This window comes from Panthera pardus, unplaced genomic scaffold, assembly GCF_024362965.1.
Source record: "Panthera pardus isolate Hobbes unplaced genomic scaffold, ASM2436296v1 HiC_scaffold_2, whole genome shotgun sequence".
NCBI lineage: Eukaryota > Metazoa > Chordata > Mammalia > Carnivora > Felidae > Panthera > Panthera pardus.
The window spans coordinates 51,287,798-51,309,722 of NW_026526765.1; the positions used below are offsets into that span (position 1 = coordinate 51,287,798).

General features: G+C 44.9%; 1 protein-coding gene, 1 long non-coding RNA gene and 1 other non-coding gene across 4 annotated transcripts in view; 2 read left to right on the forward strand and 1 right to left on the reverse strand.

The window, feature by feature from the left end:
* CCNJL (cyclin J like) overlaps positions 1 to 7,584 on the reverse strand; it is a 58,318-nt gene extending 50,734 nt beyond the window's left edge. Inside the window, exons 1-2 of one of the 2 annotated variants that reach the window (XM_019433761.2) lie at positions 6,984 to 7,584; positions 6,095 to 6,209 (exon numbers count right to left, since the gene is read on the reverse strand). In XM_019433761.2, coding sequence (XP_019289306.1) covers positions 6,095 to 6,160 — 66 coding nt within the window. In that variant the 5' untranslated portion in view covers positions 6,161 to 6,209; positions 6,984 to 7,584. Of the gene's footprint in view, positions 1 to 6,094; positions 6,210 to 6,603; positions 6,941 to 6,983 lie in introns of those variants that run through there. The other variant, XM_019433760.2, reaches the window with a different exon arrangement.
* A 2,815-nt stretch (positions 7,585 to 10,399) lies between these two features.
* On the forward strand, positions 10,400 to 10,511 carry LOC128778441 (U6 spliceosomal RNA). The gene has a single exon (XR_008424029.1). It is a non-coding gene; the product is annotated as a U6 spliceosomal RNA (small nuclear RNA).
* Positions 10,512 to 19,511: 9,000 nt separating this feature from the next.
* Positions 19,512 to 20,972, forward strand: LOC128778259 (uncharacterized). The gene is made up of 2 exons (XR_008423735.1): positions 19,512 to 19,627; positions 20,700 to 20,972. It is a non-coding gene; the product is annotated as an uncharacterized LOC128778259 (long non-coding RNA).
* The last annotated feature ends 953 nt before the right edge of the window (positions 20,973 to 21,925 follow it).

A 21,925-nucleotide genomic window follows, 5' to 3' on the forward strand; every position in this document is an offset into this window, starting at 1 on the left:
TGGCTGTACTCCCTTTACCCAAGGGGCAGTGTGGTTTAGAAAGACAAAGAAGAAGTCAAGGGCAAGGGCACAGGGCCAGCTCAAGGCCTTAAATGTCCTCTCCTTACTTAGCATACGCTTCCCCAGCCAACCAGGGTGCCTGCCAACCCCCTTCTCCACCTCAAAATCAAGGCCCCAAAGGCCCATACCCATGTATTTTCTCCTGGGACACCTGGGAGGCAGGTGGGGCAGGGATCACACTATCCTGAGGCGCAGATGAAAGGAAGCCTGCAAGATAACTTGCATCTTCCACAGATAAGGTACACAGAGACCAAGTCTCAGGTGAGCACTGTGGGCACACTGAGCACTTCTGTTGTCTAAGACCAGAGGGGCTCATGAGAAAACACCCAGTTCTGATTCACCTTTGTCCCCAAGCTTCCTGTAGAACACAAGTAGGGATACTGGAGTCTGGGTGTCTTAAAGCTGGATGCCACCATGAATGACATCTCATCCAGCCCCCCAACCTCATTTCTCACTCCATCTTCTGTCTTCTGCATACAACCCCAGGGGTAGCCCAGATCACCCTTACAAGTGGGACTGTAGCAAACCCCTCCTTATACTAAAAGCCTCACCCTTCCCTCCAGAAAGGGGCCCTGAGGGCCAGCTGCTTAGGGTCTCCCTTGAAGACCACAACCATAAGGCAGCCTTGTCAGTAGGCAAGGGCTTCTCAAAACCAGCCATTTGGGGTCTGAGAGGCTTGAATGACACATTTCTGGAACTGAGCTGGGCAGACACGTTCTGTCACCAGTGTCTAGAACATTTTCTTATTGATAGATCTGGTTTTATCTCATGATTTGGGAAGAAATGTCCCTTGAGTGTGCAGAAACCCAAAAGGAGGGCAAGAGAATAGAAAAGCCAATTATGGGGTGACCTAGTCAAATTGTGGAGCATGGGCTTGGGTCAACACTTTTTATAAAGAGTCAAATGTTCAACCGTGCAGTGGAGAAATTTGAGGAATTTAGGGAGAAGAGCGAGAAGGAAAAATATTGATGTTGGAAGTGCAAAATAAAAGGATGTGAAAGCTTTAGAAGCCATTAGAAAACAATGTGGCTTTAATCCAGGGGTGGCAGACCGAGCTGGGGTGAGATTCTGTCGTGTCCAGCTGTCAGAGTTCAGGCAAGAGAAGACGGCCCGGAGGGGTCCGTACTCTGCTCTGGCAGGTCAGAACACCATCATGTCCACCCCAGGGAGAGGCAACAGCAAAGGCCAAATCACTTCAAGGTGAGAAGCACCATACACAAGTGAGGTGCCAGAGCCAAATAAGGAAGGCCCTGGCCTGGCAATCAGCCCTTCCAATGCCCAAAGCAAGGCCAGAGCCCATGGCTGCTGGCTTCTCAGGGTGGCTTAAAGAAAATCCAACTTACAGAGTCATTGTAACACCGCCTAAAGCCAGAGCCTACAATGCCACGGATGGAAGAGCCTTGACTCCCCTGCCTTGTATTTCCAATCTTTGTTAAAATGGACGTTTTTGCAAATGAATCTACGGTCAAGCTCTGATACAATGATCTATTCGCTCTCAACAGAGTTACTCATACCCTCTGAGTCTTGTAGTTTCCCATCTGTAAAACAGGGTCAATCCCAGCACTAGGGCAGATATGAGAAGTGAGATAATACATGGAGGACATGCTTGGCACACTGCCGGCATCAGGAAGTGCTCAATAAACAGTAGCCGCTAACATTATCGTCGCTAAATGTCACTTTTGTTGGTGGTGTTTAGGAAGATCTTTGTATAAATTCAATCACAAATCAGTAAAAATGTCCTTGATCAGTCTACCGGTTCACGAAATGTGGTCTCACACAGCTCAAGCTCTCTAAGTGTGGAAGGAAGCAAGCTTCAGGAAGCAGCTGATTGCTCTGTAGATCTGGAGCAGGGCAAGGAGACCCCCAAGGTGCCACATGACCCCAATCCTAGGAGGAGGTGAACAGGATGAAGGAGGGAACCTCTAGCATGCAGGCTCCCAGGAGCCCCGGAAGATAAAGCTACCAGGTCAAAACAAGTAGGGCTTGTCGACATGGTTTTGAGAGGGTGGGATCTTAAATTTTAAACTTATTTTAAAGCTAATTTTAAACTTAAGGTAGATTCACCTTTTGGGGGGGAGAGGGGAAGGAAGCTCTCAGCTTTAATCTGAATATTCATGAGGGCATATACCTGGTCACCAGAAAACATCACCAACAGTCTCACTGTCCCCACTGGCGACAGTGATCATCTGTGATCATGTTCTCCTTCCCTCATGTTCAATGAAGAAGTTCAAGGGCACAGGTGTTACAAGTAAGAAACCTGATTCCCCTGTACTGGCTGGCAGCCCTTCACCCCAACAGAAAGTAGCTGGAGAAAGGGGTTCCAGGTTTGCTCTAGAAGAAGCAATGGGGCAGGAAAGATGATGAAGGGAGCAATTTAAGTCTGAGCATGGGATAAAGGTGGCCTGAGAGGGAGACACTTCTCTAGAGCGATCTGGATGGAAGGAGGGTTCCATGGCTGCTTAGATTTTGCCGAGGGCACCTAGCTTCTGGGTCCCAGGTACGTGACTTTTGGCAAACTGAGGCCTCTCTCAGCCTCAACCCCATCACCATCCAATGGCCCAAAGGGATAATGATCCTTGTCTTAATCAGGACTACCTGTCACACTTGTGAAGCGTTCACAAGGTGGTCACAAACCCCAAGCCTTACTCTGCATACACGCTATGTGAAAGGGACTATCAGTTTCACATTCAGCTTCCACTCAGCAATCGGTAAGTGTGAGGGCACAATTCCTGTCATGTACCTACCACAGTTCTTAGGTCCTCTCATCACTCCTAACATTCCTATCAAATTCACCCCCCAGGCTACAGAAAAGGAAACTAAAGAAGATTCATTCTTTTCACCACTCCACTCACATCAGGGAGGCTCCATTCTAGACACGGACACCTGGCACTGAACAAGACAGGCACAGGACTATTCTTGCAGAGCGTACATTCTAGTGTAGGGGAAAAGGTAATAAACAGGCAATAATTCCAGATGCTGGTAAATACTATAAAGGAAACAAAATAGGATGCTTTGATAGACACAGAGGAATAGTATTAGAGAAAGGCAGACTTCAAATAGAGGGAACAGCCAGTGCAAAGGCCCTGAGACACAAAATGAGCTTGACTTATTAAAGGAAGAGAAAGGAGGCCAATGTGGGGAGGCCAATGTAGGAGACAAGAGATGAGAGCAGGTGGGGCCCAACTATTTCAGATATTACAGGTACAGGTAAGAACTGGGAATTTTACTGAGAGCAGTGGGATGACAGCGGAGGTCTTTAAGCAGGGAACTGACACGATCTAAGTTCTGGTGGTGGTGGGAAGATGGACGGTGGAAGCCAGGTTCAAAGAAGTTTAGAGAGGTCATACAAGCAGCTCGGGGTTTCACCGCCATAACTAGTGTGCATCTGACACCACAGTTCCTTTCCACAGTGTCACATTTTACACACTATAGTGTAATGCTATTCTGGAATGGCACATCTGACAAAGTGGGGCTTCCACTAGCTCGGTGATCAAGACTTGCTTCCTGCATCAGTCAACTGAGCATAACCACGCCCGGGTCAATGATGACAGTTCAACGGCACACACACAAACACACTTTGTGTTTATCTGGAAACATTTGACAAACAACAGTGTGTACTGTGTGCCAGACACTCACAAAATTGTTCTACAGTGTTAGAAATGTAGTACTAGAATAGATGTTGACTAAAAAATTACTCTGGGAAAAATGAAAGGCCAGCCCTCATTCCTTAAGAAAGAAATTCCTTAAGAAAGGTGAGGCTGGTATGGCTGCCGGGGTCCCCTTAGCTCTCGCTTTTCTCTGCAAACTCTCCATAAAACCAAATTGTCTCAAGAAGCATCTGGGGCGTCTGGGTGGCTCAGTCGATTAAGCGTCCAACTCTTGGTTTCGGCTCAGGTCATGATCTTAAGGTTTGTAAGTTTGAGCACCGCTTCAGGCTGTCATCCGCTGTCAGTACAGAGCCCGCTTTGGATCCTCTGTCCCCCTCTCTCTCTGCCCCTCCCCTGCTCACATACACGCTCTCTCAAAAAATAAACATTAAAAAAGAAAAAGCATCTGCTTCTTTGAACAGAGAGTGGAAATAAAGGAGGAAAATAGTTAATATGGGGGGGGGGCATTTACATTATAAACCAAAGTAACCTGGGATTGCCCTGATAAGACCAGCTTCAAGGTCGCAGAGGACCCTAGGCATCAATCCCTGAGTTTTCCATTTCTATCCTGTAAAGCCTCGACAAAGCTCTTCTCCCTCTGAGGCAGGCAGCCCAACAGGAAACTAAGAGCGATATGGCTTGGGTGAGGCACAATTAATGGGGGACCGCCTGCCCCTGATCCTCTGAGTGGCTGGAGGGGTGTTCAGAACACTCATATAAAAGACTGGGGATTCTCAGGTGACTGAGCTGGTTGAGTTTATACTGCTTTCAGAAATCCTTCCTGCTAGAAAGGGACAAATTATACCAGTCATTGCTCGCAAGCTATGAGGAGAACTGATAACCACTCAAGCCTATGATCAACAAGGAAACCCAATTTCCATGGCAGTTCTTACTAGTTCATTTAGCCACTACCTCCAGAAAAGGACCAGGACTATACTGCCTGGCCTACCAACCCACTATCTCTGCCTTCTAACACTTTAAGACCTAGATTTCTTCTCCAGATGCTCAGAATGTGTGGCACCTTGGCCATTCTGCTCCAGGGAGAAGACCAAAAAAGCTACAGCCTGGGTAACCAACACAAGACAGAGACAGACTAACAGGTACAGGCAAAAGAAAAAAATATTAATTTGGCTGGAAGACAGCCAGTCCCTAATGAGGGGGCAAAAAAAACAACAACCCTGAATATCTGGTGACTTTGTAAGGAGAACTCCACAGACACTGGATGCAAATGCACTACCTGTCTGTGTAGGGACCCAGGTACCCCACTAGGAAGACCTCTCCTTCCCTATATTGGGTTGAATTGTATCCACCCCCTTCCCACCAAATTCATGTCCACCTAGGAAACAGGGTCTTTTCAGATGTAATCAGTTAAATTAAAATACTGTATTAAAGGAGACCTTATTCCAATGACTGGTGTCCTTATAAGGAGAAAAAACAAACATAGAACGCTGTGTGACAACCAGCTCAGAGTTTGGAACGAGGCATCTACAAGCCAAGAAAGGCCAAGGATCAGAATGACTCTGCCAACACTTTGATTTTGGACTTGTAGCCTCCAGAATTGTGAGAGAACACATTCCTATTGTTTTAAGTCCTCTCCTCAAGGCAACCCTAAAGAACCAATATACTCCTCTATTTCACACCTGTTTCCCAAACCACCCTTCTCAGTCTCAGCCCAAATGCAGAAGGCAAGACACACAGGCCCTTGCCTCAGTGGCCATCAGCACTTCCTTTGAGGTGAGGGGAGGGCAGGGATCCCATTTCAGCAGCCCCCAGAGGCAAACTGGCAGGGGAGTGTTTGTTTTCTCCTCACAGGCTCCCAGTTTTGTTGCCTATCATTTAGACTGGTTTTTCTTAAAGTTTACTCAGTTCCATCCTAGAGATTTGTGGGGTTTTGTTTTTGTTTTTGAGGGAGACATAACTTCTATATACCTTACACTTTCGCTTACCTAACATTTCTTTCTACTGAGTCACAACTTTTACTATCTTAAAAGGAACTGTTAGGTCGTTACAATCAATGGGAAATCAGCATCATTTATCCTATGCAGAACTTGCTGGATTTTCATTTTTTAAATTTCACATTAAAATGAATACACAATAATTGTTTCTTTTAAAGGTACCACTTAAAATAATCTCTTGTGGCAATATTATGGGAAATATAGCTTTAAGGACTACAGTCGCGATCTCTTGAGTTCCTAACCAGTAAACCAGTTAAAGCTCTCCAATCTCCAGTTTCTCCCCCACAATTTTCCGGGAGAAGGCTAAGGGCAGGAAGAAAGCAAGGCCATCAGGAGATCCAGTACCTACAAGGGACGACCGGAGGACATCGAATGGAGACCCAAAGGCACTTTAAATACCCAGCCACACAACCGCGGCAGGGAGGAACTGACCTTCTCGCGCAGGGTGCAGTGGACGTCTGAGGCGACGCGCCCTTCCCACCACGGCTCATCCATCATCGGGTATGCAGCACAGAGATCCGACGCTACCGGGCTCTCAGGGCGCACCCTGCGTGGACACGGGCAACTTGAGCAGCTGCAGCACGCCTCCCCGGCTCGGACCCGCGGCATCCCTATTCTCGCTCGTCCCCGGCCAGGGCCCGAATGGGCGCCCCTTCCTACCCCGCTGAGAGGAGCCGGTGGTCGCCTCCGGTCCCAGCCAAGGGTGCGGTGCCCCCTTGCCCTCTGCTCTAGGGAGCCGGGGCCACCTGGAACTCTGCAACAACTTGCAGAATTTTTATCTTCCTTTTTGCAAAAGTTGCGCAGAAAGTTGCCGACTCCGCTAGCTCACCCAAGGCTGGAGCTCCGGCAGCGGCCACCGGCTCGCCGTCCCCAACTCCTCCCCCGCCGCCCAGCCTTTGTCCTGCTCCCACATCCTGCCCTCGAGCCGGGGCGAAACTCACGCATCCCTCTTCGGGCGTGGGGGGCTGCGGGTGCCAGGCCCCTCTCAGGGCCAAGCCGGCGGTGCCCTCGGTTGTCTGCACGCGGCTGGGCGCGCGCGCGCGGGGCGCCCCACGCTCTCGACGTTCGCCTCCGCAGCCCCGCTCGCCCTCGTCGCCGCCGCGCCCCTGCTTGCGCTCGGGTCCCGCCGCGGCTCGCAGCCTCCCGGCCGCCGGGGGCCTCCCTCCCTCGCTGGGGGAATTGGGGGCCGGGCCACGCGCATGCGCCGGCGGCCCGCACCCCGTGGGGCGGGGGGCTGGGAATTGGAGTCTTTCTTTCGCCGGCGCTGGCTCCGCTTCCTGCCCGCCCGCCTCCCCCGCTAGGGTGGAAAGCTTCCTCTCACCTTCGCGGAGGCTCTGGGTGGCCTCCTGGGCTCCTCGCCGGCTTCCGCGGGGAGCTCAGGGACCGCAGCGCCACCTGCGCGCACCACGCGTGAAGAGCGCGGGCAGGATGCCCCCAGAAAGTTCTGTCTCCCGCGTGCGCTGCTGTGGCCAATTTTACGTCGGTTCCACCTGTTTTTTCTTTCTTAATTCTTCTTCTTCTTCTTTTTTTTTAAAACTCGTCTCGAGATGGGGAGGTAGATTTCTAAACGGACAATTCCCACGAATGCTCCAGAAAAGCCGCTCTTGGTTACCCACGAGTCCTGAATTCAAAAGGAGGCTCAGTGAATCAACTGGTATTTATTGTGTTCCTGCAGAGTGTAGATCTGCGTCTTGGAGTGGTGGAAAACCAACGGTACCGTGGATGGAAAGCATTGTCTTTTTAATTTAGCTGATTGTTTTCGGAAAGGCACTCCCTTTAATCAGCTGATCTATTGGCACCACAGTGGGCTGTCCTCTTGGCTGATGGTTTTTTTGTGATACTTTTTGAGATTCGCAGACTTGTTTCAAACCCACCTACAAACTGGATAATTTTTGCCAAGTTCCTCACGTGTTCTAAGACGGGGAACCCTCTTGTGTAAAATGGGAATAAAAATTGCACCAGCCTGTTGAAGATACTGTATTATTAAAGAAGATAATTCGTGTGAAGTGATAATTGCCATGTCAGGTATAAAAAGAACACTCAATAAATAGCCACCACTAAAGCGCCTTTAGTTTCTGACTGGTTTCCTGAAAGCACATACCCACCCGGAAAAAAATTTTAAAGTCAGCTTTGACAAGCTTCAACTGGAGCTTAAAGAACAATTTTAATGTAAAATATATATAGTGTATAATACGTATATTATACAGTATATATACTCTTGTAAAAGTGTGAAATACCTAGGAATAAAGTTACTGAGAAATAAAGGCTTTTAATGAAGACATTATAAAAGTTGAAACATAATAAGAAAGTCTTGAAGAAATAGAAGGTGAAAATACCAACTTTACCCAAATTTAGTCCTTTAATAAAATTCTAATGATTGTAGGTAGATGAGGCTGGAAAAGATAACATGTAACACTTTCTGTAACATTCAAATGGAAGAATATCCATGAGAAAATCTAAGAATTTTAAATTTTAAAAATGGAGGAGATAGACCTATATTACCAAATCTTAAAACATATTGCTAACCTGGGGTGCCTGGCTGGCTCAGTCGGAAGACCATGCAACTCTTGATCTTGGGTTCATGAGTTCGAGCCCCACGTCGAGTGTAAAGATTAATTTAAAAAAAAAAACAATAAAACATAAATTTAAAAAAACATATTGCTAAGGTATAATTATAATAGTGTGGTGTCAATACAAGAGTGGATTGATAACCATCAGTGGAATAGCTGAAGTCTAGAAACGTATACAACATACTTAAAACCCAATCTTAGGATAAATGTGGCATTTCGCTTTTGTGTGGAAAAGGATAAATTCTTCAATAAATTAGGCTGAGGAAATTAGTTAATTTGGGGGTAAAAGTAAAACTAGAGATTTATTTCAATCATCATTCAAATTAATATAAGAACCTGTCAAATGACAAAACTAAAATAGTGATGCCTGGGTAGCTCAGTCAGTTGAGCGTCTGACTTCAGCTCAGGTCATGATCTCACTGTTCCTGAGTCTGAGCCCCCACATTGGACTTAACCACTTCAGATCCTCTGTCTGCCCCACCCTCTCTGCCCTTCCCCCACTCATGCATGCATGTTCTCTCAAAAATGAATAAACATTTATAATAAATGAATAAACATATATATACATGTACTATATAATATATATATACATATATATTATATACATACATACCTGCCAAATGACAAACCAAAACAATTTAGTAACAAGTCTGATGTCCTTTATTCAAGGGAACACAGTCCATGGATTGGGAGAGTGCAGTGTCTCACCAGCAGTGGAGACCTCTTCCAGAGGGATTTTGGGCAAGAACAAGTTTTATAGAATGTTACAAGAGGTAATGCAGAAGCAAGGCATGACTCATTAAGAGGTTAGAGATTTCCTTATAAGGCTAGCAGGTCCTATTTCCTAAGGTAAGGTAAACTAGCTAAAGCTAACTTGGAGATGTGTGATTGGTGTATATTAGGTTTCCTTGCCAGGTGTTTCCAGAAAAGTGCAGAATGACTTAGGTTTAGATTTGTGATGTGGCACAGACTACTAGGGTGGCCTCTGTTTTAGGGGTCCCTATCTATAAATTAGCTTTATCAAGCCCAAAGAACTACAAACAACAACAAAATACAAGACAATTAAGAGAAAATATAGGTGCATTATTTCAGAAGAGAAAGCCCAGATATAAAGCACAGGAAGAAAGCCAAGGATGAGTATATATATTCGAGTAAATATGCAAGAGTTAGTTAGATATATCAGATGTCACAAAAAAGGCAAATGACAGATTGGAGAAAATGTTTTTAACAAATGTGACAAAAGGTAGATCTTACTATCTGAACCTCTCATAAATGATTACCACATGAAACATATCAAAATTCAGAATTTCATGTATGCCATGAAAGAAGGAATTCAAAAGGATTAGTATCATTTTTAAAATGTTCATACTGGGGCGCCTGGGTGGCTCAGATGGTTAAGCATCCCACTTCGGCTCAGGTCAAGATCTCGCAGTTTACAGGTTCAAGACCTGTGTTGGGCTCTGTGCTGACAGCTCAGAGCCTGGAGCCTGCTTCGGATTCTGTGTCTCCTCTCTCTGCCCCTCCCCCACTTGTGCTCTATCTCTCTCTCTCTCAAAATAAATAAATAAATGTGAAAGAAAAATTTTTAATGTTCATACTCCCTACAAACACATTAAAAATTTTTTTAGAAACTTTGTGATACATCTTTGTTGAGGATTTTTAAAAACACAGCAGGCAAAAATTTAAAAATAAAATAAAATAAAATAAAATAAAATAGGGGCACCTGGGTGGCTCAGTTGGTTGAGCATCCAACTTTGGCTCAGGTCATAATCTCACAGTTTGTGGGTTCGAGCCCCACGTCGGGCTCTGTGCCGACAGCTCAGAGCCTGGAGCCTGCTTCAGATTCTGTGTCTTCCTCCCTCGGCACCTCCCCCACTTGTGCTCTGTCTCTGTCTCTCAAAAATAAATAAACATGAAAAAATTAAAAAAAAAATTACAGCAGGCGAGGGGTGCCTGGGTAGCTCAGTAGGTAAAGCATCTGACTCTTGATTTGGGTTCAGGTCATGATCTCATGGTTTGTGGAATCGGGCCCCAAGTCAAGCTCTGTGCTGACCGTGTAGAACCTGCTTGGGATTCTCTCCCTCTCCCTCTCTCTCTCTGTTCCTCCCCCACTCATGCTCTTTCTCAAAATAAATAAAAATTAAAAAAATCTATACATAACATGCAAGTGCTTGCTTTGGCAGCACATATACTAAAATAGGAACAATGCAGAGAAGATTATTGTGGCCCTGTGTAAAGATGACACGTAAAAATATAACATGCAAGGTTGACAAATATATGTTTGGGACAAATATATGTTTGGTGTTGTTGGGAATATAATCCTATCTTACTAAAAGATGGTCTTACTAAAATTTTTTAATATATCATTTGATCTAATTATTCCACTTCTGAAATTTCATTTTATTTTATTTTTTAATTAAAAAAATTTTTTTAACATTTATTTATTTTTGAGAGACAGAGCACGAGTGGGGGAGGGACAGAGAGAGAGGGAGACACAGAATCTGAAGCAGGTTCCAGGCTCTGAGCTGTCAGCAGAGGCCAACGTGGGGCCTGAACCCACGAACTGTGAGATCAAGACCTGAGCCAAAGTCGATGCTTAACCAGCTGAGCCACCCAGGCTCCCCTTTAATTATTTTTAAGTTTATTTATTTATTTTGAGAGAGAGACAGAGCGTGAGCGGGGAGGGGCAGAGAGAGAGGGAGACAGAGAACCCCTAGCAGGCTCCGAGCTGTCAGCACAGAGCCTAAAGTGGGGTTCGAACTCATGAACTGTGAGATAATGACCAAGAGTCAGATGCTCAACTGACTGAGCCACTCAGGCACCCTTCTGGAAATTTATTTAAAAAAAAAAAAAGCAGATGAGTGTAAAGATTTCTTTACAGGTGGTTTTATCACAATGCTTTTTTTACTGTAGTGAACTATTAGAACAGGTACTGGTTAAATAATAAATCATGATTAGAACAGGACTGGTTAAATACACATGCAAAAGAAACTGAAGAATATTTATAAAAGTATTAACTATGCAAAATCAGTGGTAGGATTATGGAAAATTTTATTTTACTTTTTATTCTAAGATATCTGTATTTCTAAGTTTTCTACAAGAAACATGCATTACTCTTATAATCAGAAAAAAAGTAAATGTTATTAAAATAGAATCACATGATAAAATTACTAGAGTGGCCTTCCATTGAATAACAACTCACAGGGGTGCCTGGGTGACTCAGTCAGTTAAGCATCCGACTTCGGCTCAGATCATGACCTTGCTTGCAGTTCGTGAGTTTGAGCCCTGCGTCAGGCTCTGTGCTGACAGCTCAGAGCCTGGAGCCTGCTTCAGATTCTCTGCCTCCATCTCTCTCTGTTCCTCCTCTGCTCTCACTCTGTCACTCTCTCTGTCTCAAAAATAAATAAGGTTTACAAAAAAAATGACTCTCAGTATTGTTTTGCTTTTTGTTGTTGCTGTTCTTTATTTTTTTAAGTTTACTTGTTTATTTATTTTGAGGGGGGGAGGAGCAGAGAGAGGGAGGGAGAGAGAATTCCAAGCAAACTCCACACTGTTAGACACCCCAATGTGGGGTTGGATCTCAAGAAAAGTGAGACCATGACCTGAGCCAAAAGCAAGAATTGAACACTCAACCGACTGAGCCACCCAGGTGTCCCTGTTCTTTATTTTTCATAGCAGTATTATAATATTTCTATGCAGGGTACACGAAGGGCCTTTATTATTCACTAATTTGGAGTCTCTCTTTTCCTAAACTTCAGCTCTCAGTTGTTAGCAGTTCTTTTTTTTGTAATTAATTTATTTATTTGAGAGAGAGAGAGAGAGAGAGCATACATGCATGCATGTGCAGGAGGGCAGAGAGAGAGGGAGAGAGAGGATCTCCAGCAAGTTCCACATTGTCAGTGCAGAGCCTGACGAAGGACTCAAACCGTGAGGTCATGACCTGAGCCAAAATCAAGATCAGACACTTAACTGACTGAACCACCCAGGCACCCCTCAGTTATCAGGAGTTCTGACAAGTGAGAGAGAGAGGGAGGCAGAAAGTTGGCTTTTCGCCAGGAGTGATTTTCAAAAGATTGTAAAAACCATTCATAGTCTGCAGTCCTTTGTGTATCATTTCAAAGACTCTTGTTTTCCTAGTATCTCTGAAGAATAAAAATACATTGCACTGATGGTTTTGGTGGTGCATCGCTGTCCGCAGGTAGAAATGATGTCAGTGCCCTTAGCCTCTTCTGGGGCCAGGAGGGGAACCGTGCAACTGAGTTCCCTTTCCCACCCCCTACACCCCACCCATGCCAAGAAGTATTCATTTGTTCACTCCTTCATTCATTCATTCAAAACCAAACTTTTATCAAGTGCTTACTATGAACCACTGAACCCCCTCCTACCCCGAATTTCTGAAGCTCACAGGCTGGAAACCAAAGATTAGGGCAAGAGCATCCTATCTACTGATAACTGGCCCATATATAAAATAAGGGCAAAAAAACTTCTCTGACCTTTCCAATCTTCCTCAGAGGACAAATCAATCTAATATCATCACATGCTCAGTTTAACCTCCCTTTCTCTCTCTCTTTTTGTTTTCATATGATACAAGGTGTCATTTTACAAATATATACTATGGTGAAATGTATGTGTTCTCCCCCTGGTCCCAGGCCTCATTCTCCTCCCCAAGTATAACCGGTGCCTTATGTTTCCTTCCAGAAGTGATCTGTACATTTAATAACATAGACATTTATACCTTTTTCCTCTCACATGGGTGGTAGCATATGGTATACATCCCTCTGCACCTTGTTATTTCCTTTTGGTTTCATGGCCGTGGCTGTGGAGCTGCACAGTTATCCCATGTCCCAGGGAATGGATCCACCGTGAGATATGTAGCTGGTCTTCTTCTGCTGGACATTTAGGTTGTTTCCAACCTTTGCTGCCATAAATACCCTGCCCTGCAGTGGCGGAGGAGTCAGTGATGTAAATTTTTCAAGCACTCTGTTTTTCATGAGGTATATACTTTGAGTGGTGTTTCCATTGGGTTTTAATGGTTTGCATTGCTTCATTTAGGACCCAAATCATGAAGGCTGGCTCTGTTTATGGGAACAGAAGGAAGCCATCTGGGCCATAAACCTTGAGACATAAGCTTTGTTTACCACTTTGGTCTTTAACCAGAAACCAAGCCAACGCCTTCAAACTGTTTCTAGCTGGGTGCTCTACATAGTCAGAAGGACGTTGGCCAAATCCTTCATGATCCTTAACTAGAAATTCTTGAGATACAACTCTACAGATTAGGTCTCAGAAGCAGGCAGGAAGAATAAAAAGGCAGCATTTCGCAAACAGAACTCAAAACCTAGGACATTTGTAAAGCTGGCCCATATCACTGTTTTTAATTAAAAAAGAAAGGTAGGAGATCAAAAAGTAAAAAATAGATCTCCCTCTCAATGGAGGTCCGTTCATGGGTGTGTGATCTATGCAGTTGCACAGGCCTGTGATCAGAATGGCCTTGTGCTTGGTTTAACGCTCTACCATCACCACTTGAAATGCTTAAGAATTTTATCTTTGAAGCTGTGTTTGTAAATGAAGTCTGAGGAGACAGCGGAACATGCGCATGAGCCAGCAAGACTGTCTGCTGTTCCTTGCCGCCCTTCGCATCTGATGTTATCCATGTCCCAGGCGCACAGAATTCCAGTGGACCTAAGAGCCATGGGAGTTCCTGGAGACAACCCCGAGGGGCCATGCTTTTCTCTTGAACTAGAACTTGGTTTGAACACAGAAAGAAGGTATATCCATTTCCTAGGGCTGCTGTAACAAAGTGCACAAACTGGGTGGCTTAAAACAACAAATTTATTCTCTCTAGTTCTAGAGACAAGAAGTGTGAAATCAAGGTGTCTGCATGGCCAAGCTCCCTCTGAGACACTGGGTAGAATCCTTTCTTCTTCCTTGCCTCTTCCTAGCTTCTGGAGGTGGCCATCGATCCGTGGTGTCCCTTGCCCTGTAGCTGCATAACTGCACTCTCAGCCTCCACCTTCACAGTTTTCTTGAAAGGACACTGGTCAGTGATACAGGATCGAGGGCCCACCCGACTCCAGTATGGTCTCATCTTAACTACATCTGGAATGACCCTATTTCCAAATAAGGGCACATTCTGTCATATTGGGTGTTGGAGGGTCACGATTCAACCTATAACAGAAGGCAATGGCATTTTAAGAAACATGAATGACTAAGGATCCCTCTCAAATCCTTACTGGTGTTGCTTCCTTATATTAGGCAACCACATTTCTTGACACCAAAGAAAAGGAAGGGATGGGGCAACCCATTGTCCTTTTCCTTTCTGCCCTTCCTTACTCATCAACCAGCCAAAGGTAGAGTATTGATAAGATGTGCATGTATCAAGAAGTTCATTGCAGCATTACTCACAACAGCCAAGACACGGAAACAACCTGAGTGTTTTCGGATGGATGAATGGATAAAGAAATTGTAATAATATGGGGGCGCCTGGGTGGCTCAGCTGGGTAAGTGTCTGACTATTGATTTTGGCTGAGGTCATGATCTCATGGTTAGTGAGTTCAAGTCCTGCATCGGGCTCTGTCCTGATAGGGCAGAGCCTGAATGAGATCCTGTCTTCCCTGGATCTCTGCCCCTCCCCCACTTGCTCTCTATCTCTCTCTCTCAAAATAAATAAAAATAAACTTTAAAAAATGTTTAAAAAGAAAGAAATCATAGTGTGTGAATACATACACACGCTGGAATATTATTGAGGCTTAAAAAAGGAGATCCTGCTGTATGCAACAACATGGATAAACTTGGAGGGCATTATGCAAAGCAAAATAAGCCAGTTACAGAAGGACAAATAAAGACATGGTATCATTTATGTGTGGAATCTAAAAAAATCCAATTCAGAGAAGCAGAGAGTAGAACAGGGTCAGGGAGGTGGGGAAAATGGGAAGATGTTGGTCAAAGGGTACAAAGTTGCAGTTAGGTGGGATGGATAAATTCTAGAGCTCTAAAGTACTGCTCTGTGATTATAGTCAGTAGTACTATAGTGTGTACTAAAACTTTGGGAAGAGTATAGATCTCAGGTGCTGTCACCACTAAAAAAACAAAAAAGGTAACTCTGCGAGGAGATGAATATGTTAAGTAGTTTGACTACTGTCTTCGTATCACGGTATATGTAAATATTAAAACATCATGTTGTGCACCTGAAATATATACAATTTTTATTAAAACATGAAAACAAAACAACAACAACAAAAAACAAAGAACAGAAACAAACAAAAAGAAGTGAAATAAAGGGCTGCCTCAGTGGCTCAGTCGGTTGAGCGCCCAACTCTTGGTTTCGGCTCAGGCTCGTGGGTTCTCACAGTTCGTGGGTTTGAGCCCCACATCTGGCTCTGTGCTGGCAGTGCAGAGCCTGCTTGGGATTCTCCCTCTCTCTCTGCCCCTCCACTGCTTGCACTGTCTCTGTCTCTCTCAAAATAAATAATTAAAAAAAAAACCTTAAAAAAAAAGAAAAAGAAGTGAAGTAAGAGCAGTTAACTACCTGCGGCATTTCTACTGTTAGTGTATGAACTAAATACATATCCACATAGGAACCATGAAACGTGAATTGTATAATTTCAGGGATCCTACATATGAGTTAATACTCTTATTATTCCATTGAAAAGTGACACTGCAGGGCACTTGGGTGGCTCAGTCAGTTAGTTAAGTGTCCTACTTTTGATCTTGACTCGGGTCGTGATCTCAGGGTCTGTGAGATCAAGTCCTGAGTTGGGGGTCTGTGCTGACAGCACGGACACTGCTTGGGATTCTGTCTCCCTCTCTCTCTCTCCTTCCCCTGCTTGCACCTGTGCTCTCTCTCTCTCAAAATAAATAAACTTAAAAAAAAATGTTTAAGGGGAGCCTGGGTGGCTCAGTCAGTTAAGCATCCGACTTGGTTCAGGTCGTGATCTCATGATTTGTGAGTTCAAACCCCACATCTGGTGAGCTCTAGCCCCACTTTGGGCTCCACACTGCAGAGCCTGGTTGGGGTTCTTTCTCTCTCCCTCTCTCTCACTCTTTCTCTCTGCCCCTCATGGAATTCTCTATCCCTCCCTATCTCTCTGCCCCTTGCTCACTCGTGCCCTCTTTCTCTCAAAAAAAAAAAAAAAATGTGTTTTAAAAAAAGAAAAGTGACATCGCACAATATAAAGATGAACAGTAAAACTCATGTTAATATTTAAAATATTTATTTATTTAGAAAATTAAATAGCAGCTCAGAAAACCCATGACAAGTTGAGAGATGGACGAAGAAAAGAAAAGCCTTTATATTTTACCGCTTTTAACAGCACATTTCTCTGCTTTTTGAACAGGGGACCCCTCATTTTCATTTTGCATGGGGCCCTGCAAATTGTATAGCTGGCCCAGTTCCCACCTCTGTCCCCTCTGAAGTCGAACTCAGAGGAAACCTACTGCTATGGTCTGAATGTTTGTGTCTCCCTCAAATTCGTACATTGAAACCCTAACACCCAACAGTGATGGCATCAGGAGGTGAGGGGTTTTGGGGGTGATTAGGTCATGTTGGTGGAGCCCCCATGAGTGGGATTTGTGCTTTATGAGAGAGACCCAAGGGAGATCCCTAGCCCCTTCCACTGTGTGAAGACACAGCGAGAAGGAGTTGGCCGTGACCCAGGAAGAGGGCCCCCAACAGAACGTGACCACGTTGATGCCATCTTTATGTTTGGGTTCCCAGCCTCCAGAACTTGTGAGAAATATATTCCTGTTGCTTATCAGTGGCTCAGTCTGTGGTATTTTGTTATAGCACCCCAAATGGACTAAGACACCCATTTATGTTTCCTCCCCAAGATATTCTGTGCCATATCACTCTTAATCTGAACTCACCCCTCTCCCTCCACGGGCAACACGTGGGGGAAAGTTTTCCCTCTTTCTCCCCAACATTACTATTTACCCTCACACAGTGTGGGCTACTTGAGGACAGCAAGCACAGTGCCTGATTTCAAGGAGGTGCTCAATACAGGTTTGCTGATTTAATTTATAAATGAGGGGCGTATGGATAGCAGCACGAACAGGGCCTGAAGGAATCACCTGACTCAGGCTTCATTTGGTAAGGAGTTACTGTCCCCATTTTTCATACGAGACCGAGAGAGCTGTGTGACCGTGGACATGTATGCTCTTTGAGCCTTACTGTTCCTATTAGTAAAAAGGAGGAACTATTCTTTCCCTAAAACTGCTGTGACGTGGGGCGCCTGGTGGCTCAGTCGGTTAAGAGTTCGACTCTTGGTTTTGGCTCAGGTCATGTTCTCACGGTTCGAGATCCAGCCCCGTGTTGTGCTTTGCGCTCACAGCTTGGAGCCTGCTTGGGATTCATTCTCTCTCCCTCTCGCTCTCTGCCCCTCCCCCACTGTCTCTCTCTCAAAATAAATAATATAAACTTAAAAAAAAGATGTTGTGACTGAAAAGAAGAAACATTCGGGGAAGTACAAACTACTCGCTAATGTTTCCCCTTCAGAATAACAACCAACAGGCTAGAACCTTCCTAGAATAACAACCAACAGGCTAGAACATTCCTAGGGTGTTGCTCTTTAGAGCCTGAAGCAAGCACTGTGTAAACTCACTGTGGGGACTTGGCGAGCAGCCTTCTTTCCGTGGGCCTCAGTTTCTTCTATCAAAGGAGGAGATGGAATGAAATCGTGGGGGGCGCACAGACCCAGGGACATAATGAGATCCAGAAGACAACGTTTAAGCGAGACAAGCTTGCTGAGGTGAAGAAAAGCCTCACAGCTCTCCTGGTCTACACCCCACCCCCAGCTCCAGTCCCACCCCCACTTTGAAAGAGATAGGGATAGGGAAGTATTTCTCTCTTTGAGGGTCAAAGGCCCAGGTGCCAGGGAGGTACAGGGGAGCAGGATAGAGTGGTAGGCCAGCTGTGAAGCAACAGCCTGTGGCACATCCAGAACAAGAAGCCCTTTCAACACCCTCTGATGGTCCCAGCTTCAGAATTTGGGCCTATTATTGCTAGATTGTTAGATTTTTCAAAAGAAGGAAGAAACTGAGATATTGCTTAATTTTAAAACACTGGCTTAAAAAAAAAAAAATGCCCCGTGGCCACACCCAGCATCAGCCCTAGTTTGTGGACTCTGGGATAGGTGCGTGGTAAGGAGCCTCCCAGACTGACTAGGAGTCTGTGGGGAACAATGGAGCAAGACCCTAAGAACAAGTCAGTCTCCAGGAGGAAATAAAAGCAGCCATTGACTTCAAAGCCCCTGAGCCTGCCAGACCCCCCTCCTCCGACAGACAATGAACAGGAAGGAAACTGAGACCGGGACAGTAAAAAGCAGCCAGACAAGCTTGTTGGGGCCTGCAGGTGGGGCCTTCAAGATGGGAAGGTCCTGACTGCCAGCAGCGGGATGCCAGCAGGTCACCTTCTGTGAGGTGCTCCTGAAGCTTCCAGGTGTGCAGAGACCTGAGCTGAAGGGCCAAGAATTAGGGTAGCAGCCGCCGTCTGGGGGCCCTGAGGCTAGAGGGTGGGAGAGGGGGCTGGGCAATCTTCTATTTAGAAATGTTTTTGATCACACAAGTATCACTCTCCTCCTAAGCGTGATTAAAATATAATTAAGATCCTGGGGCACCTGGGTGGCTCAGTCTGTTGAGCGTCCGACTTCGGCTCAGGTCATGATCTCCCAGTCTGTGAGTTCGAGCCCTGCATTGGGCTCTGTGCTGATGGCTCAGAGCCTGGAGCCTGCTTCTGATTCTGTGTCTCCCTCTCTCTCTGCCCCTTCCCTGCTCATGCTCTGTCTCCCTCTGTCTCAAAAATAAATAAAAACATTAAGAAAAAAAAAATTAAAAAAAAAAAAAAGATCCTGAACAATGCCACCCTCCTACCAGAACCAGGCAGCCATGTGATATCAACGTAGTGGCATTCTTCATGTGGTGGGGGGCACATAGACAATGGGGGTCAAGGAAAACCAGATCAGAGGCTCCAGGTAGCAGTGCTGGAGGAGGTAAGAAGGGGCCAGATTCTGAACATATTTCGAAGTTAAGGCTACTAGGAGGCCCTGCTAAGGGACCAGATGTGGGATGTGAAAGAGGGACATCAGGAAGACCTCCAAGATTTTCGTTCTGAACCCCTGAAGACCGAAAGTGCTCATTTACTCACACAAAGATCTGAATCTTCTCACCAGGGATGTTTCTGATGTATTGCCCTCCCCCCACCCTAGCTCCACCTCCTGCCGGCTGGGTTAAGGCTGGCTTCAGGCTGGCTTCTGAGTGACACCGCCTCAGACTTGGATCTTGGCCTTGCTTCTTTACAGTTGCTGCTCTCAGCCAGTTAATCCCAATTCCTTATTGGCAAAACGGGGATAATAACAGCACCTCCTTTACAGAGTTACATGAATATCAAATGATACGATGTCTGGTGAGTACAGGGCACTGAATGGGTGTGAGGCAAAATTCCCATATCGTCATTAAGTTGTAATCATATGTATACATAGTTTTGTGACCTGCTCCTGTGCCCCAGGTTACCTTGTTAGCATTTCTCATGAGATACCTTAAAAATATCTTTCAGGGGTGCCTGGGTGGCTCAGTTGGTTAAGAGTCCGAATTTGGCTCAGGTCATGATCTCACAGTTTGTGAGTTTGAGCCCTGCATCCGGCTCTCTGCTGTTAGTGAGGGGCTTACTTGGGATCCTCTGTCCCTCTCTCTCTGCCCCTCCTCACTCACACTCTCCCTCTCTCTTTCCCTATCAAAAATAAATAAATATTTAAAAAAGACATCTTTCAAAAATATTTGTATTGGCTACATGATATGTTATCATACAGATAAATATTTATTTAACCAGTTTTTTATTGTTGGATATTTTAAATTATGACTAACAGCTATTGGTAACTTTTGCACTGCTTCTGTTTTTTCTCTGTGTATTATAAACAACACTGAGGTAAAAATCCTAAAAACAGGGGCACCTGGGTGGCTCAGTCAGTGAAGCATCTGACTCTTGATCTCAGCTCAGGTCTTGATCTCAGGGTTGTGAGTTCAAGCCCCACAGTCGGCTCCATGCTGGGTGGGAAGCCTACTTAAAAATTTTTTCTAAAAACATACTTTGTTTATACTTCTCCAATTGTATCTTGAGGATATATTCCTAGAGGTGAAATTGCTGTGATAAAGAGTATGAACAGTTTTATGGCTTCTGAAATAGATAATAAATTAACCTCCAGGAAGAGTCTACCAAAACACATTCCTGCCAATACAATGTTAAAAAGTGACTGTTTCCCTGGCCCTTCCCCAAAACTGAGTCACCATTAATCAAACAAAACAAGGAAAGAAGAATATATTAGATTTTCCCCCAAATTGATTACGAAATGGAATACATTGTTTTAGTTCACATCTCTCTGCTCTCCAATGAGAGTGGAATTTAAAAATGTGATTATCAGTCATTTGTATTTTTTTAAGTTTTTAAAAAAATTTTTTTAATGTTTATTTTTATTTTTCAGAGAGACAGAGCACGAGCCAGGGAGGGGCAGACAGAGAGAGGGAGACACAGAATCTGAGCTGCTCACAGCCCAATGCAGGGCTGGAACCCATGAACTGTGAGATCATGACCCGAGCTGAAGTCAGACATTCAACCAACGGAGCCACCTAAGTGCCTCTGTCATTTGTGTTTTTTCTGCAAACTGTCCTTTATCCCTCTTTCTGTTGGCATACTCAAGTTTTGCTAAAGGAAGAGCTGGCTGTGTATTAAAACTAACAAGAATTGGTCTATTGAATTTGTTGCAAATATTCTTCCTGCTGTCTTTAAATTTTATACTGGGTTTTTATAACTTACAGGACATATACAGTCAGACCTCTTTTCCCTTCCTGAGAGATACGCTTCCAAAACCTTTTGGCATACCTGCTCAAATGCACCTGGGTTCCCAGCTTGATGGCCAACCTCTCCCCTAGCTTGATTCATGACCATCAGCAGGTGACATCTCTCAGGTCATAGCTTCCCTGCCTGTCAATGGGGGGTAGATGTGGTTAGACCTCTGAGCTCCCTTCCAGCTCTGGCATTCTATGATTCTAGGTTTAGAGCTAGAAATTTGGTTGTGAGCTCAGAGCTCATTGCAAGAAACCTTTACTGCTTATTATGACACTCTCTGTCTTAGCTTGGGCTGCTCTAACACCATTACCATAGGCTTGGTGACTCAGACAACAGACATTTATTTTTCACAGTTCTTGAGGCTGGAAGTCTGAGGCCAAGGTACCAGCATGGTTGGGTTCTTGAGGAGGGTCCTCTTCCTGGTTTTTAGACAGCCGTTTTCTTTTTATATCCTCACGTGGCGGAAAGAGAAAGCTCTGGTTCTTTCATCCTCTTATAAGAGCACCAGTTCCACCATGGGGCTCTATCTCTATGACATCATTCATAGACCCAGTTACTTCCCCAAGGCCCCACATCCAAAAGGCATCACGTTGGGGACTGGGACTTTAACATATCAATGGGGCGGTGGGGGGGAGGAAGCAGATACAAACATTCAGCCTACAGCAGTGTCTTAATTGGTCTTCCATTTTTGATCCCTTCAGGCTCCAATCTTTTTTTTTAATTAATTAATTTAATTTACATCCAAGTTAGTTAGCTTATAGTGCAACAATGATTTCAGGAGTAGATTCCTTAATGCTCCTTACCCATTTAGCCCATCCCCCCTTCCACAACCCCTCCAGTAGGCCTCTGTTTATTCTCCAT